General features: G+C 49.6%; 1 protein-coding gene across 10 annotated transcripts in view; it reads left to right on the forward strand.

The window, feature by feature from the left end:
- The window catches only part of QKI (QKI, KH domain containing RNA binding), a 137,369-nt gene extending 122,950 nt beyond the window's left edge, over positions 1-14,419 (forward strand). Inside the window, exons 5-8 of one of the 10 annotated variants that reach the window (XR_009553574.1) lie at positions 1,523-1,610; positions 3,319-3,618; positions 5,425-6,275; positions 10,229-13,428. Coding sequence is in view for 9 of the 10 variants with exons in the window: in XM_060205134.1 (XP_060061117.1) it covers positions 1,523-1,610; positions 3,319-3,618; positions 6,201-6,275; positions 9,505-9,578 (537 nt within the window). In the remaining variant the exon portion in view is untranslated. The other 9 variants (XM_060205136.1, XM_060205139.1, XM_060205137.1 and 6 more) reach the window with 9 other exon arrangements.
- Positions 14,420-18,158: the final 3,739 nt, after the last annotated feature.

Consider the following 18,158-nt stretch of genomic DNA (forward strand, 5'->3'; position numbering starts at 1 on the left):
TATCCAATGACAGCAGTAACAACAACAATAATAACTGCAACAATAAAACAACAAGGGCAACAAAAGGAAATAAATAAAATGTAAAATAAAATCAAATTAAACAGACAGACTCTGCTCTGTTCTACTCCAGCGGGGTGCGCAGGCTGAGGTCAAGAGCCGGCCGGAAGGTCCCTGCGCGGAGGGGTGTGGAGGTGAGGCCTGCGGAGACTCAGAGGAACCGGAGGGAGGGAGGAGGTGGGCATGGCAGTGGCCCAGCTGCACTTAGAACATATGAAGCCTGAAGCAGTGTGGAGCCAGAAGGAGTTCAACTGAAGACTGGCATCTGGGGCCAGGCCTTGGGTGCCCTGGGTGCTTTATACTTTCACGTAGCAAGAAACCAGGGGAGGACAAGCAGTAGAGGGCATACATTACTGTGCACAAAGACCAAGGTTCAAGCCCTGGTCCCCGCCAGGAAACAGGGCTACAGGTGTCTCTCCCCTTCCCTCTGAGTTTCTCCGTGTCTCTATCAAAAAGGAATGAAAATGGGGTAGGGGGTGAATGGTTGCCAGGGGCAGAAACACTGTAGACATCTAGCGACTGGTGGTCCTAGAGGCAACAAAGATGCTTTCTTAAGGAGGGACAGATGGGCAGGTGGATGGACAGAAAGCCAGGAAAGGCTTTGGCCAGGAGAAAGTGAGGAGAGCTGGAGAGGAAAGTTGGGTTTGGGTGACTAGCCTGGCCACTGTGCTTCAGATGGAAGAGGGAAGGTCACGGTGTCGCCACTGTGGTGGCAACTCAGTCACTGGACAGAGCGACAGCCTTAAACGAGAATGCGGTGGGAGCGCGGCGGGTGCCGTGCCAGCCAGTCCCCGTCCCCCCCAGTGCCCGGCAGGCTCTGGGCAGAAGCGTCAGTGTCTTGGGCCCTTCTGCCGGCCTGCGCCTCGTGGTCTGCACGGTGCACCATGCCTCAGTCCTCTTGAGAAGTTTGCCTCGGAGTCCGTACCTGTGCCACAGAGAGCATAGAGCTGTGGCCTAGGGGAACGGGGAGTGCGCGTGTGCTTAGAGAACAGATTCACCTGGCGGTTACGGCCTCATTCAAAGCTCCTTTTTGGAGAATTAAGCATGCAGTTCACTCCTTGAATGCCAGTTTCAAACCCCAGGGTCTTTTTTTTTTTTCTTTCTAACACACACACTTGGGGATCTTCAACAAGATGGTAGGCACTGGACCCCAGACACATTTGGTCTTACTTAGCCCTTGCATCCAGCCCATTGAAAAGGGATGTTTTGGGGAACTTCAATAAGCAGTGTAGTCTCCACTGCAGACTTTCAAGTAGACACGGCTCTCGGCTTCGAGCGTGCCCTGTGTACCTGCAGGCCAGCCCTCCCGGGCTCCCAGGACACCCATGTGCAGACTTGTGGCCAGATGTGGCGGGGAGGCAGAAGGCGTGACAGTGGTCTAAGCACCCCTTTCTCTCTCTCCCTCTCCCTCTCCCTCTCCCTCTCCCTCTCCCTCTCCCTCTCCCTCTCCCTCGTCCATCTGCAGGCAGAGGGAGAGGACAGCCTGAAGAAGATGCAGCTGATGGAGCTTGCAATTCTCAATGGTACCTACAGAGACGCCAACATCAAATCACGTAAGGACGTGGCAGCCCCCCACCCCACCCCGGCCGTGTGCTGCACGCTCACTCAGCAAAGCCAAGACCCCCTTTCCTGAACTGAGGGCATATGCCCTCTTTGGCTGCATGTTCAGTTTCTTAATCAGATTTCAAGTTCTTATTCCAAGAGTTTCAAGAAATTAAACTACAGATTTTAGTCTTTCCAACTTGTTTCATTTATGCAAATCATAAAATACTCTCAAGAAAAAAATGAAGCAAGTTTGGTTGCATTTGCAAGCAGTGGTTTCTTGCCGGGTCTGTCTGCCAGCCGGCTCCCCTGCTCCCCTGCGGCGCCGCCCCTCACAGAGCAGCCCCGCGCTCCCCTGGGCTGTCCCCCTGCCTGTGGGTGTGTGCATGCCTTCACCAGCTGAGAGGGTGGCTGTTTGGGTTGGAGCAGTCACAGGTTTATACCCTCGTGTAGCTATCATGTCACCCCAGTGACTGCTTTTGAAAGAAGTCAACAGCAGTCACCTGGCAGGCTCTTTAGGTGCCACTTCCCAATCGGTGGCCTCCAGCTGCCCGCCTGCCCGCGGGGATGAGGGCTCCTATAGTGTCCTGTGTTGGGAGAGGAACTCCTCTTCCTGTGGGAGGAACTGGCCCCAGGTGCAGGAGATGTTTATGTAGGAAGGGGCGGAGGCTGACTTCTGAATACAGTGGAAGGTACTTTCTCTGATTGGACACTGAGACTTCTCTTAATACGCCCAGACCGTGTTTCTGCGGACTCCAGTGCAGAATGTCTTTAACGGCACTGGTGCCAGAATTTTGCTCGTGCTGGGCATTCACCTTTAGTCTGGTGAGACCAGCACGGATGAGCCGGCTGTAGCCTGTGCTCAGCGTCTCTCTGATGTGTCCCGTTGGGTGGAGGGGCCATGTGCATTGGATGGGTGTGCTTTGGCATTTTGGTGTGGTCTGTGCACGCACTAATGGTTTCCTTTCATTTTTCTTCTTTCCTGCTTTCTCCTCTTTCTCCTTCCCTCCCTCCCACCCTCTGTTCACACCGCTGTCTCTCTCTGCTCTCCTGAATCTCCTTGCTGACGCCTGTGTTCACACCGCTGTCTCTCCACTCTCCTGAATCTCCTTGCTGACGCCTGTGTTCACACCGCTGTCTCTCCACTCTCCTGAATCTCCTTGCTGGCTCCTCTGTTCACACCACTGTCTCTCCACTCTCCTGAATCTCCTTGCTGGCTCCTCTGTTCACACCGCTGAATCTCCTTGCTGACTCCTCTGCTCACACCGCTGAATCTCCTTGCTGACTCCTCTGCTCACACCGCTATCTCTCCTGAATCTCCTTGCTGACTCCTCTGCTCACACCGCTATCTCTCCTGAATCTCCTTGCTGGCTCCTCTGTTCACACCGCTGTCTCTCCACTCTCCTGAATCTCCTTGCTGACTCCTCTGTTCACACCGCTATCTCTCCTGAATCTCCTTGCTGACTCCTCTGTTCACACCGCTGAATCTCCTTGCTGACTCCTCTGTTCACACCGCTATCTCTCCTGAATCTCCTTGCTGACTCCTCTGTTCACACCGCTATCTCTCCTGAATCTCCTTGCTGACTCCTCTGTTCAAACCACTGTCTCTCCTGAATCTCCTTGCTGACTCCTCTGTTCAAACCACTGTCTCTACTGAATCTCCTTGCTGACTCCTCTGCTCACGCTGCTGTCTCTCCTGAATCTCCTTGCTGACTGTAGCAGCCCTTGCCTTTTCTCTTGCAGCGACAGCCCAGGCTGCTCCTCGGATTATCACCGGGCCTGCGCCCGTCCTCCCACCAGCTGCCCTGCGTACCCCTACGCCAGCTGGTCCTACCATAATGCCTTTGATCAGACAAATACAGACCGCGGTCATGCCAAACGGAACTCCTCACCCGACCGCTGCAATAGTTCCTCCAGGGCCCGAAGCTGGTTTAATCTACACGCCCTACGAGTATCCCTACACACTGGCACCAGCCACGTCTATCCTTGAGTACCCCATTGAGCCTAGCGGCGTATTAGGTAAGTCGCCGTCCCTTTGCGCCTGCCGGCACCTGCTCTTAACTCCTGCCGCCCCAGCCCTGAGGTGGCCAGAGCCACTGTAGAAAGGCCAGACACGTTTGCTCCCAGTATAGGAGGCCTGGCGAGATCTGTCTGATTTCAGCCTCTTGTCACGAGTCCCCTGTAAGTAACTGGACCTTAAATTCGTTGGAGTTGCGTGGACAGGTCAGGCCCACTTTCACTCTGAGTAGGTGAGAGCTACGCGTTTGCCGCTCGGTATCACTGAATGCCTGCTCCAGCCGGCCGTCCATCAGCGGCACCCCAGAGCGAGAGTCCCTTCACCTCAGAGATTCACTCACATCAGCACTGAAGTGTGACTCTATGTGAAGGTACTTTGAGGCTTTGTAAAACACTGCCATTGTTGTGGACATTCTGAATATTTGTATTCACTTAAAGGCTGCAAGGGACCAGGGAAAAGTGGTATTCTTAAAGTTTCTTCATTTTTTCCTTCCCGAAGGCCTAGTCACTATTAAGCCTGAGAGGTGCTCTTGACCTCACTAGTCTGTTAAGGAACTGAGAGGTGAATCCTGAGTCACTATTAGAGCCCGAGTGCAGGCAGAAAAGTACATAAGTAAAGGTGATGCTGTGAACACTGGTTTTACATGAGCAGAACATGCTGTGCCCGGCAGAGACGTTACTGATGCCTTTTCTTTATAGAGTGGATTGAAATGCCAGTCATGCCTGATATTTCAGCCCACTGACTTGCTGGAGGAAGGACTGGAATGCAGCAGCTGTTGGGACGCCACAGTCAATGGAACACACTGTCCCTGCTGCCCTTTGTTTTCCCAGACAGAATCCGAATACTTTTTTCTTGAATTGTGCATGACCTCGGTGCTGCATGCATGCATGGGACTTGGACCTTTGGTTTTTTTCTTGTTTTTCCGGTATTAATACTGATTTCAAAACATTTGAAAGTCTTTAATGAACCCGGACACTAAGATTTAAACTTGAAAATTCATTGTTGAGTGACAGAACGCCACAACACTCTGTATGTTATCTGTGTGTGCATGCACTCTGATGCCTTGTGTCGCCTAAGCAAATGCCACTTCTTGTACACGCCTCCGTTCCTCTCTAGGTGGGTGTGCAAAGCCTCCCAGGGCCGACTGAGGGCATAGCCTGCTCAGGAGAGGCTTGTTTCTGTTGCAAATAACCTGTAACCTGTAACCTGTGTACGTTTTCCTTTCTGTTAACGCTGTGGCCCCTGCCTGCCCCGCCCCAGAGTTCCTCTCCGCTGTGCGCACGGCGTCTGTTAGGGGAGTCTTGCTTCCTGCAGGGAGCGCTGGCCTCACTGAGTGCCTCCTGAAGTTGCTCTAAGGTGAAAAGGGGGCGATGGACCAGTTTACTGCTTAGGCGCTGTGTGGAATTGGCTTACCACTGGAAAGCAGCGCAGGCACTTCTTTCTATTGTATTGAGAAAATTTGATAACTATTGGAGGGGCGAGATTAAAAGCAAAATAGATGATCTCCAATTGGCATTCACAAAATGAATTATGAATACTAAATGGCAGAATTCCATCTTGGTTCATTTTAGCTCTTGCCTGGCCTCCTAAGCAGTGAAGAACAGAGGAAACGGTTTCAAACCGCCAAGTCATAGTAGATTTGCACACAGATAACATGCATGCTATGCATATCACGTCCTACTATTTCCAAATAAGCTGTGCCCTTCAAAACAAAGACAGACATGTGTGTTGGTGGTAGTGAGGAGGTTGGTATCAGCATCAGATCTTCATTGATGACTAATTTTTAATTCCCTTCCTTTTATCTTTAGGTATGGCTTTCCCAACGAAAGGCTAAGAACTCAAGAGCCATCTTAACTGAACCCTCATCAGATCTGAATCTAACAAATGCTTAGTCTCAGCAGCCTCCAGGGGTGGGGGGCTTAGCCTAGCAGTCAGTGACTTACTTGCACTTTTTTGCACACTGATAGAAAGTCAAAAAACAAGATGGTGTGAATTGGTTGGGTCTAGCCTGTCCTGCACAGTAATGGTGATGGGCGCTGGAGTGTGTAGTAGCACCCTGACTGCTAAGTGTACTCTGCTGTCTGCTTTACTAATCACCTAATTCATCGCAGTTCATACCGATTGCCTCGTGGAAAACCACAACCCGTAGGCTTTAAGAAGTGCTTTCAAACCTTTTTAAGTGATAAACTCTGGAGGTGATCTTGAGGTCAGCAAATAATCGTCAGTATTAAACACGGCGCTGTCTAAGTAGTCCCACTACGGGATAGGCACTTCAGTGAATATACGTGACTAGTAAAGCTGACATGCTGCGGAAGCGAGCCGAGTTCACGGTGAACGGACGGGTCGTGCTGGTTAAGGCCGAGGTGTCTGAGATGAAGGCAGTATGACCAGACATATCCGCAGCTCACTACGGCCGCTTTTAGAACTACTGTGCCTTAACATGTTTCTTGCAATGAAACCTTTGTAGTAAATGAACATTTGAAATCCATTTTGATAAGCCTGCTGTTAATCAATGATGGTTATGTTGCATTTCTCCCCTTGTGAATGTTTTCTAACTCTGTCTTGGTGATTGCGGTCTAACTAGGTGCGGTGGCCACCAAAGTCCGAAGGCACGATATGCGCGTCCATCCTTACCAAAGGGTTGTGACCGCAGACCGAGGTTAGTTTAGCTCCGCAGTTCTTGTCTCTGAGAAACGCCTTTCGGGTGTCCCCGGGTCTGCACCAGCACACCTGCTGGGGAGAAGTGTCTCTGCTTGTCTCAGCACCAGCGATGGGTGTGTGACCATTGACAAATGAAGGGTTGGGGTTTGGGTGGGTTTGGGTTTTTCTCCTCCTCCTCCTCCTTCTCGCTCCCTTTACACTTTAACTTATTAAGACTTGTATTAGTATATACTCTGATTTATTCCTACTAAAACATAATCTAGTCCATTTGGGGAGCTATTAAATTTTGATGTTGCCCTAATTCTTTTTCAGCAATATTTTGTTGCTAAAATTTGCCTTTTAATTGTTCTGAAGTTTTGGGGTTGGTTTTGCAAAATGAACTGAGTGGATGGTCCTTTCATGAGTGGTGGAAAGGAAAATATGCCTGCTGTGTTTTGTAGAGAAAACTGAAGATTTAGTTTCCTTTTTTTTTTTTTTTTTTTTTTTTTTAAGGAGCTATTTGAGCCACTGTAGAAACACAAGGATATCCATGTCACATTCTTAGCTGAAGCCAACAGAGTGAGGACTGTGAAGATGACTTTACAATTGGATTTCTCAGTGTTTTCAAAAGATGTACTTATTCCCTGTGAGTGGGTGTCACACGAGACAGAGAGGGAAGCCAGCGTACCACTTGCTCTGTGGGCGGCCCCAGGGACCAGGCTGGGCACCTCAGGCACACAGGCTGGCCCTTGCTCAGCCCCCAGTTGTGCATGGTAGCCACCAGAAAATTGGCCCATTTATATTCTTTTGCCAGAAAGGATCCTTTGACTTTTTTTAAAAAAATTTTATTCTTATTACTTTTGTCATTTGCTACTGAAGTGTTATTATCTGAAGGTAAACCTTCTCTTGAGACTCTGTGGTGACGTGAATCCAGGTATCTAGATAACTTTTGACTAACCTGTGACTGGAAAGTAAGTCTTCACTTTCTCTCCTTTCCAACACTTGTAATCTGTACCCTGTATATGCCCTCAGGCCCTTTTTTAAATTATTTATGTTTATTGAGGAGTGATCATTTCGGTTTATTGGCATTGAGTCGGCCAGGTTTCCCATCACAAGGTAGGAAGAAGCCTGAAGCAAGGCAGAACAGTTCTTTTTCTCCAAGTTCTGCCCTGGCGTATTTACTTCATACTAATAAGTTATCAGAATCTCTGTGGTTAATGGGGAAAAAACTATGGTTTTCCCTCCAATTCCCCTCTTCAGTGACCACATGAAGCACCTCCTGCCCCCCACCCCCCCCCACCCCATGATTATCTTGGATACTGTAGATAAAAACTGAGCACGGGTGAATAAATCACATTCCAAAGGCAGCTGAAGGTATTTATTTGAGCATCACACTTGATGAAAGAGTCTTGAAGACTTTGAGCTAATTGCACATGCTGTTCTTTTGCCATTTCTAGAAAGGAATGATTATTCCATGAACAAAGTAAGCAGGGCCCATACCCAGTGGATATTTACCAAGAGAACTCTGTGTGGCATATAGACCATACTTCTTGACATCAGAAAACGCCAGGAAGTGTTTGAAAAGTCACTTTAAAGAGACCCGACAATTCCTAAATGACGGAAGATTTTCCCACCTAGTCATGTCAGTAGCTGTGAGTAGCTTTCTTCCTGCTAACCCTTTGCTCTGGGCTCCTCGGAGGCTTCTCATCATTTTGTTGTAACCCCGGAGTTAGTGGCCTAGTCAGTACTCCAGCTCCTTGAGAGAGTTGAAAATAGCAGGAAGATTTTGTTGTGTTTGGAAATGACTGCACATTCCACACATGGTTCTTTTGTAGTTAAATGTGTTTTAATTAATTTTTTATTCAAACTACAATGTCAGCAAACCGAAATGCTACTTTTAAAAAAAAAAGGACAGTATTTGTGAACTGCTGTCCTATCACTGGGCCTGAGGGCGATGCCTGCAGTCCTTCACTTAAATTATGTTGTGATACTACTGCTGTCTCTATTTCTGAGGTTTCTGTTACAGTATTTTAATCTTTTTGGAGGGACAGATTATTATGAGCACTCACGTAGTGAAAGGAGACCCAGCCCTCTGCCTTGTGACTGAGCTGCTGTGTATCAGCATGGAGTGCTGAGCACGGCCGGCCCACCCCTAGTTCCTGGCTAGACCCCCACTCCCCACCCCTACACGGATCTCAGAACTGAATTTGAAGCCTCTGGAAGACCAGCTGACTCTGTGATGTGCCCCGTGTGTGTGGCACGCCAGGACTGGGCAAGGGGTGGGCGAGGGTGCTGAGGTAGGCGCAGCCCTCCCCACACAGAGATAGTGTAGGGTTCTCTACCTGCCCCATCACTTGCATTACTCACAGATGAAATCACTACCATTTTAATCCAAAAGCTCAATAATGTCAAAGTGCTTTAAGATATCTATGTTTCTGGAGTTCCTGTGAAAGGGACTTGACTTCATCATGTTGAATATTTATTTTCTTTGATTTTGGAGCATCAGTTTTTATCTTCAGTAAAATTTCAGTGATTTTTAAGAAATTCAGGGACGATTTGGTCACATTGGCGATGACAGTGTTATTCCTAGTGCCGACAAACTCCCCCAGAGGATAGACTGTAGAGGCTGAGCCCGCCAGCCCGCTGCAGCGCCTGGAGTCTGAGCGGGACACCTTGGCCTGTGACTGGAGCAGCGCCACGGTGTTTGCACTGAGTCATGGCTCCTGCCTTAGTCACAGCGGCAACAGAGCTGAGACTATCCAGCCTCAGAGTAGGGGATGACCAGCTGTTGAATGAGTCTTAAACCATACTGCTGTTGAGTGGACCAAGTTGGGGAAGCAGAACGTGGCCGGGTGACTTAGGGAGGAGCAGCCCAGGACCTTGGGAGTGACGACTGTTCCACTTGAGAACTACTTTATGTTTTACTGTAATTTTTCAAGTTTTTTTGTTCTGTTTGTTGTTTTGCAAAAAGAAAATAGTATTTACAGGTGGCTTCTTTTAAAATATAAAAATATAAAGCAGGAATGTATATGAAATGTCAGATTTTATTGTTATTTGCAGAGTATTAGCTTTGAAATTGAATAAAGAAAGCTGTTGGTAGTTTTAATATGCCTTATTGGTATCAGTTAGAAATCTCTTCTATTTTTTGATGTGCCTAGAGCTTTTTTGAGTATAGAATTTTAAATGGCAGGACTTTACAGTGTTTACATGCAAGCGCATTTTATAAGTGTTCTATATGTGTAAAATAGGACCTTCAACTGGAAAGTGTTGGCTGGGCAGAAGGCCTGGCCTGCCTGCCTCCCCACGTTGTCAGCACTGCTAGTCTTCAGTTGAACTGCTCTGTGTCACCAGGCCAAGAAGTTCCATGTTGTCTGTAAATAGAGGAATTGAAAAAGCAATAAACATTTATTGAATAAAAGAAACCTTGTTTGGCCCAGAGTTTATGTTGAAGCAAATTACTCATTGAAAGTCCAATTTCTTTAGACCCATTTCTGTTAATCATCAGTTATTAATAATCCCATCCATCATCACTAGTGTTGCTTGAACGCTCGCACCTCAGAGAGTACTAATGCTTAAGAGCGAGCAGTCAGACACTGGCCCGGCACTGACTGTGAGGCTCTCTGGACGGGCCTCTTCACTGTCGTCGCTCTCCAGCCTCCCTCATTGACTGCTACTAACTGTTAGTCCTTAGCTGTATTTTATTTCCATTTTTTCTTGTTAACCTTTTTTTTTTTTTTTTTGTGGGAGTGGGCTCTCCTTCATTTGTTCAAATCATGATATGAATCTGTCATGATTTTTATTGTATTCTGTAGATGGTGTCAATCAGTTTGTCAGAATTAAACATGCTTTTTTATTAGTTGTGATTAGTTTTTCATGTTGTCATTAAGCCGTCACTAGCTGAAACTAATCTCTTCTCTATCTTTTCTTTTCTTTTTTTTTTTTTTTTGTTTTGTTTTGTTTCTAACCACCCAGCCGCCACCGGCAACTAACCTATGACCTTCTGACCTCTGAACTCTTCACCCAATGACGACCTGACCATGCCTGCCTGCTGATCAGTTAACCGGTAATCGCCTTTGCTTGTCTGTCGCCAGCGCAGCGAGCTGAGGCACATGTCCGTTCGTCTTACCATCTAACCAAACAAAAAGACAAAGAAATGGTTGTCCTCCGACTCAGCTTTTGTTCTGTTTTTCTTTCCTGTTTGGGTGAAAGTGGTTCTAGCCCCCGCACTGACTAGTAGTAAAGCAATAAGGCCCGACCCACCCTCAGCACTGGTCACCTTTCTAAGCGCCCACCCCGAGCAGACGGTAAGAAGGTCTCCCTTGACCAGGGGAGTGGGCGGCCCTCCGCCGCGCCACAGCCGCAGCCCTGAATGTACCTACCGTGTGGTGAGACATCATGCATGAACCTTCAGTCGGGGGTGTCACTGGGGGGCGGCGGGCGGTCTCAGACGTCGTCCAGATGCCGTCTGCTCCGTGGTCACTACAGTGCCCTCAGAGGCAGATTTGGGCACAGCCTTTGGTATCTGTATATTGCCTGCCAAAATCTGAAGTCTCAGACGTGTGCCATGAGAGGGGAGACCCAACCAGGAATTCTGAAACATGACGCAAAGCGCAAAACTGCAGCACTATATTTTAACAAGAGATACTCTCTGAGTGAAAATGACTGAACCTTTATTTTACACCTCCTTACAAGAAAACAGAAACAAACAAACAAACAAAAAACCACGAGAACAAGGTACATGCATTATGTGTCACGTTACTGGGCAAACTGTTCAAATATTTTTTTTAGTCCTCCCTGTATAGAAAAAAAATCATTAAGGATGTAAAAGCCATGCTTGCCTATTTGCTGTATACATGTAATGAACTTGTAGATAAAAGTGTAGTGCATTGAAACAAATGAACAAAAAGTAGATAATTTTACTATACAAGGGTGCTGGTGCAGAAAAATATATATATTTTTGGAAATGTAGCATTTTATACTTTCAAGTGTTATAAAAAAGAAAAAGAACAAAGAAACCCTTTATTTCATTAAATGATTTTTTCTGGTGGTTGTCAAGAAACAAAAGACCAAAAGAGCCTTTTTTGTCTTTCTTTTTATTTTTTAAGTATTGGAATAAGTCTAAAGAAGAGAAAGTGCCTTATTTTCCCTTCATGGTCACTTAGTCCAGTGTCTCATAAGATAAGCCCCTCCCTCAGAGAGCCCAGTGTGTGAGAGAGGAGGGGTGGGCACGGGGGCAAGTTGATGGTCTGAATATATGATTTTGGCCACGTTACCTTGATGCAAATTTGCCAAATCTGATACTGTGAAAAAAAAATTTGATAATTTTTCTAATGCCTGACACATTTTAAAGCATCATTCTTTTAAAATCATAATGGAGTGCTTTTGGTTACTGCAATATTAAATGTTAACCCAGAGTGTTCTGAGATAAAGATTATGTGTGCTCTGAACCTCAGTTTACAGTCAAAATTAGAATTCCCTCTCTCCCTTTCCCCCTCTCTCTCTCTCTCTCTCTTTCTCTCTCTCTCTCTCTATCTATCTCTTTCCTTTTTTTTTTGTGGGAGGGGGGATTTGCTATGGGTCTTTTTCTTATTAATTGGAAATAATAGTATATTCTTAACCAACAAAGTTGTAATCTTTGTGATTTTCATTCTGAAAGACATTAGTTTTAAATGATCCAAATGTAACCAGCCTTGTTTCCACCGTTCCCTGTAGTGTGGGCCACCCATCTCTTTGGTCTTCACTACCTGAGCTGTTCCCCACCGCACCCCCCCTGCCAGCTTTTCACATTCAGAGAGTGTGGAGCGGTCCCATCGTTGTGCAGAGAAACACTATTTGATGCCTATGCACCCAAGCTTCCTTTTTCTCACGGAGTTCAGCTGGTTTCGTAATGGAAGCACTTTGGCGCAGAGCCAGCATGGTGACCTTCAGTACATAGTCCTTAGCTGCTCAGATGTGGCAAATAGCAAGTCTTGAGGGCCGTGGCTCCCAGCACATCAACTCATGCCCGCACCCCCCCCCGCCCCCCCCCCCCCCGCCTCTGCCGAGCTCAGCGGGCACCTCCGTGGGTGGTGACCGCCCTACCTGTCTCACCTGGAGAACCTGTTCAGTTCTTACTATGCAATAGACACCCTGCTCCGCACTCAGCTGGCCTCGGTGTTGTGCGACACTGCTGTGTCTCTCTGCCCCACACACCGTGTTTGGATTGATTTGCATTCTACGCTATGCCATCTTGACTTTTTATTTTGTTTGGTTGTTTGAATAAAATCGCGACACTCAGACACTTGAGGTGATAGTTAGTAGTTTGAAAGTGACGCCAGTGTTTGAGCCAGCTTTCATCTCAACTATGTCATACCTGGACATCTTAGATGTGTATCAAAGGTCTTTCATGGGGAAGAAAGGAAGTGTATGAAATAAACGGCAAGTTGTGAGTGATGTTGGCTCTGGAAAAACTTTTGCAAACTTAGTTGACAAAATTTTGGATCAACTGAAAAAAAAAAGCATGACTTTTGAAATCTCTGGATGCCTTGGTTCTCAGTATTATCATTCTTTATTGAATTTATTTCTTATTAAAATATGTAGTTTTTAAGACTTTTTTTTCTGACAGTATTATGTACTTTTTTAGTGTGGGTAGATGGGAGTGTCGCTTGTAGGTCACTACCGTACAGCTGACATGTATTTTTGTCTGTTCTTTATTATCTTAGTCGTTTCATGCTCTGTATGTACCATAACCAACCTATTGCCTATGAGAAACATGTAAGATAATGTATTTACAGCCATTGTTACAGTTTATAATGTATTTTTCTATCTTGTTTTATATGTATGTTATATAACATTCAAAAAGAATTTTTTTCTTGATTGAGAAAAGGATACAAACTGCAGAAATCCACGATTTTGATAACTGAATATCGCCAATTGTTTTGCAGAACTTTATTATATTGGGTGTCTTGTCTTTCTTGGGCTTTTAGTTAGGTAATGAATGAATACATTAGACACTTTTGGGTTTTAGTTGGGATTTTACGTAGCTTGCATTTTAATTCTTGGGTTCTTTGCTGTTTCTATTAACCCATAGCATTATTTTAATAAATGTTATAATGCCAACCTACTAACTCTGGACTATGTCTGTTTATTAACCTTTACATGTTTAATTACAATAAACAAATAAAGACAAAGAATGTAAAGTCTTGAATTACTGGACTAACCCTGGAGAGCGTGGCCACAGATAACAGCGTGCCTGTTTCCCTGTTTGTCAGCTGACGCCCTCACTGCTGTTAAAATGGCTTTGGCCGGCAGGCCGGGCACCAGTGGGGAGGGAGGGGCACAGAGTAGCATAGCGGCGGTTCTAGACTTGAGTCTGCATTACTAATCGCACACCTTTCCTCTCCTGCCCCTGAGTAATCACTGTCTGCCCGCAGCATGAGCAGCAGAGAGACCAGGGCAAGGACTCGCCCTGGGGAGCCAGTCTGACTCTGTTGCTGTTTCTGCTGCTTCTTCATAGTGACCATGTGGTCCTGTCATAAATGGGAGAGTCTGATGGCATCTCCCGTCTCCACATTCGTGTTTGAGTCGTTTACTTGTCTTCACATCAGGGGAGCTCAGCACAGGTTGTTTTTTTTTTTTCTTGGGGGGGGGGGGCAGGGGGAGAATGGTGGCAGCGGAGGGAGGCAGTGGGGAGGCCTGTGTCACAACAAGCAGGTGTGAGCCCTGGCAAAGACCCATATGGACTTGTCTCTCTGTCTCTCTCTCTCTCTCCCCCAAAAGAATACATATGCGAGAAGTTAAGACAAAACAGCTTTAAAGAGTCGCATACCGCTATTTTCTCTCTTGTTTTCAAAGACTGACTTGTTTATGAGGTAATGAGTCAGAAGGCCAGAGATCAGACTCTGGGCCTCGCGCTTGAGAGTCCAGCACTTGACCCACTGGACCACACGTCATGCAGTTCTTAACTGCCGGTCGGTCTGAGTTTCATTGAATCTCGGGGAAGAGGGTTAAAAAAGAGATGTTAAATCTCATCAAGCTTGTATTGGCTACAACGTCGGTAAATCGGCCTCTATTCACAGATTCTGGAGCTTTTGAGTTTCACTCTTACATCACAAATAATGAGGTGGTTCCCTTTTTCTGTGAAACGGCTCTCCTGGATAATTAAAAAAATCTTATGGGTGAACATTTGCTTTTGTCAGTAGTGGCTTGCTTCTGTAAACGGTGTCCCGTGTACGGTAAAAGTTCTAGAACCTAGGGCTGAATCGGGTCCCATCCATGAGAGGACACAACTAGACGCAAGTGCTGCCGGCCACCCCACAGGCGCACCGGCCCGACGGCCGGCAGCGGGGAGGGGACAGTCGGGGGCTTGGGGTCGGACACCTGCCGGTAGGTAGGTAAGTAGGTAGGTAGCCGACCGCCAGGCTGCGGCGCTCGCTCGCAGGCAGCACCTTGGCCCCGGGGCCCCACACGCACGCTGGCCACGGGCAGCTTCAGAGTCTGCTCTCACCTCTCATGGAGGGAAAGTGGGAAGAGACCCCGGCCGGCCCCATCTTTCCTTGTGATCAGTACAAAGGCGGTGTGTAACTCCACTCCCACCCGGGTTCTCCGTCGTGCCGGGCGAAAAAGGACGTTCCGAGCCCCACCTGCACTCGGGCCACGGCAGGGCTGACCACGGACCCGGCCCTTCACGCGCGAGGGAGGAGGGAGGAGGAGGCTTCTTTAAAAACCTCTTTTTGGGGACACGTGGGCTCGATGCTCACGTGTCCCCTGGAGACAGCCGAGCGAGCGTCAACGCAAAATAGAGAGGTGGCAGAAAGGACCCGAGCTTCCCGCTGTCCTGAGGGCGAGTCGAAGGTCAAACAGAAGCCCCACCCGAGGCCCAGTCAGGAGTCCTCCCCTCAGGAGTCCTCCCCTCACCTCCCCGCGAGGCCTGAACACTTGATGCAAGTGTAACAGCTGTGGGGGAGGTGCTTGTTGGGGATGGCCACAGAGCGACATTTGAGTGCTAAATGGTGATCCATTGTTTACTAGAAGAAAAAGGGCTGGGTGGTGGCACCCCTGGCTAAGCCCACGCCGTGTCGAGCGCAGGTGTCTGGGTTCCAGCCCCCAGTTCCCCCTGCAAGGGGGAGGGGCATTTCATGCGCAGCAAAGCAGGGCTGCAGGTGTCTCTGTCTCTCCCTTTCTGTCTCCCCTCCTCTCTTGGTTTATGTCCTGTCCAATAAAATAGAAAAATGACCACTGGGGCAGTGGATTCATAGTGTTGGCACAGAGCCCCGGTGATAACCCTGAAGACCAAAAAAAAAAGGGAACTCTCGCAAGTCTTTAGATTGACAGACTAAAAACCCGCCACAGATAAGGTGGCCTCAACCCCCCTGGAGAATCTAGAGCAGGGAGATGGGTTTTCTTTGATAAGCAGCGCAGTGGGTCACAGGCGGGGCTCTCTGGGGACCAGACTTTGCAGACCCCTGCCAGCCTGCCACTCACAGCAGGACCAGCTCTGTCCTGCCCTGTCCTGCCCTGCTCTGCCATCCTGCCCCTGCCCTGCCCATCCTGCCCTGCCCTGCCCCTGCCCTGCTCTGTCCGTCCTACCCTGCCCTGCCCTGCTCTGCCCGCCCTGCCCTGCCCCTGCCCTGCTCTGCCCGTCCTACCCTGCCCTGCCCTGCTCTGCCCGCCCTGCCCTGCCCCTGCCCCTGCCCTGCCCTGCCCTGCCCTGCCCGGCCTGCCCATCATGCCCTGCCCTGCCCGTCCTGCCCATCCTGCCCTGCCCTGCTCTGCCCGCCCTGCCCCTGCCCTGCCCTGCCCATCCTGCCCTGCCCTGCCCTTCCCTGCCCATCCTGCCCATCCTGCCCTGCCCTTCCCTGCCCATCCTGCCCTGCCCTGCCCGTCCTGCCCTGCCCTGCCCATCCTGCCCTGCCCTGCCCTTCCCTGCCCGTCCTGCCCATCCTGCCCTGCCCGTCCTGCCCTGCCCTGCCCTGCCCGTCCTGCCCTGCCCTGCCCGTCCTGCCCATCCTGCCCTGCCCGTCCTGCCCATCCTGCCCTGCCTGTCCTGCCCTGCCCGTCCTGCCCTGCCCTGCCCTGCCCGTCCTGCTGCACTCACTGCCTCAGGCCGCACCGCTCATGTCCTACTGTCCCAGCAGACCTACGCTCAGCTCCCAGGTGAAGACCTGAGCGCCTTTCCCCTCTTGTGGTGCTCTCAGTCGGGAGTTTTGATTGGTAGATAGTCTCCTGCGGCAGCTAGCGGGTGCCTTGAGAGAAGCTGGGAGAGTCTCCCCCAGGCCGTGGATGGAGAGCCGGGCTCCCCTGCCTGCAGTGAGCCGCGCCCCCCAGCCGCTGGGTTTCCACAGCCACAACACGCACGTGCACACGCGTGCACACGCGAACATACACATGCCAGGGGCCAGGCACCGTAGCCTAATGCTGTCGGGGCCCCAGAGCTCAAACCTCACTGACTGGAAGGAGATCAGGCCGTCCCCTCCCCCGTCTCCCAAGACAGAAGGGCCCACACAACTCCACGGGGACCCTCGGCTGCAGTCCACTGAGGACCCTGGGGTGCTGTCCCATGTGGACATGAGGAAGAGGAGACTGTGCCCACCAGAGCTTCGTCAGGCCGGCACTCTGCAGAGGCCTGTGCCCTCAGGTTCTCGAATAAAGGTGAAGCCTTGCTGTAAAAAAGAGAGATGTTTGCAGTACTTGAAGCAGGTCGGGTCCCCCTTCTGGTCACCCACACTGCTTGCCCTCGGCTCTCGGGGCCTCCCTTCAAACACCTCTGAGCCCCTGCACATGTCCTCTGTCCTGCTACCTCCCCGCTCCCCTTTGTCCTTGGCTGGTGTGAGTGCCACACTGCCAGGGAGTCACCGGCGGGGGTCACATTGGGCCTTTTTTATTTATTTATTATTCCTTCGAGAAGGAAGGGGGAGATAGAGAGGGAGAGAGACAGACACCTGCAGTCCTGATTCACCGCTCACAAAGCCTTCCCCCTGCAGGTGGGAACCGGGGCTCGAACCCGGGTCTTTGCGCGTTGTAACATAACGGGTCCTTGCACCGCCTGGCCCCTGGGCCTTTTTTTTTTTTTTTTTTTTAGTGATTTAATGATGAACAGGATTGTAAGAACAGGGGACAACAACACACAGTCACACAGTTCCCACCACCAGAGTTCCCTGTCCCCTGGTGTGGTGGCTCTGCGTGACAGAGTCCCCGAGAAACAGCTGAGCAAGCGTCCGCGCAAAATAGAGAGGTGGCTGGGTGTTCCGGGCAGATACAAAGGACCCGAGTTTCCCGCTGTCCTGAAGGCAAGTCGTAGGTCAAATGGAAGCACCGGAGGCCCAGTCAGGAGTCCTTCCCTCACCTCCCGAGGCCTGAACACTTCACTCAAGTGTAACAGCCTAACTCAAGTCCCCTCCACTGGAAGCTTCCCTGTTCTTTATCCCTCTGGGAGCAGGGACCCAAATTCTCTATGGGGAGCAGAAGGTGGGAGCTCTGGCTTCTGTCATTGCTTCTCCGCTGGACATGGGTGTTGGCAGGTGGACCCACACCCCCGGCCTGTGTCTGTCTGTCCATTGTGGGGCAGGGCTGTGGGGAGGGGAGGCTCCAGTGAGGTCCTAAGGAAGTCAGGATGGCGTTATGGTAGCGTCTGCAGCTTGGTGGCTGAAAGGCCGTGAGATATAAAGCAGGACAAAGTGTTTAGTAAACAGGAGCCCAAATGTAGGAACAGAGCAGGTGTGGGAATGAGCTAGGAAGTTATTTTAGGTGTCTTCCCTGGGGCTGGGACTTTAGCCATTTTTGCCCGAGCCACATTGGGACTCCAGTGACAGCCAGATGCCACCATTCGTTGTGTTTCCTCAGAGATGAGCCAGTTCTGTTCTCACACGGGAGCCCTTAGCTGACCGAGCAATGTCTCTGTCCCCCCGGGACCCCCGAAACCTGG

The sequence above is a fragment of the Erinaceus europaeus genome, chromosome 13 (genome assembly GCF_950295315.1).
Source record: "Erinaceus europaeus chromosome 13, mEriEur2.1, whole genome shotgun sequence".
NCBI lineage: Eukaryota > Metazoa > Chordata > Mammalia > Eulipotyphla > Erinaceidae > Erinaceus > Erinaceus europaeus.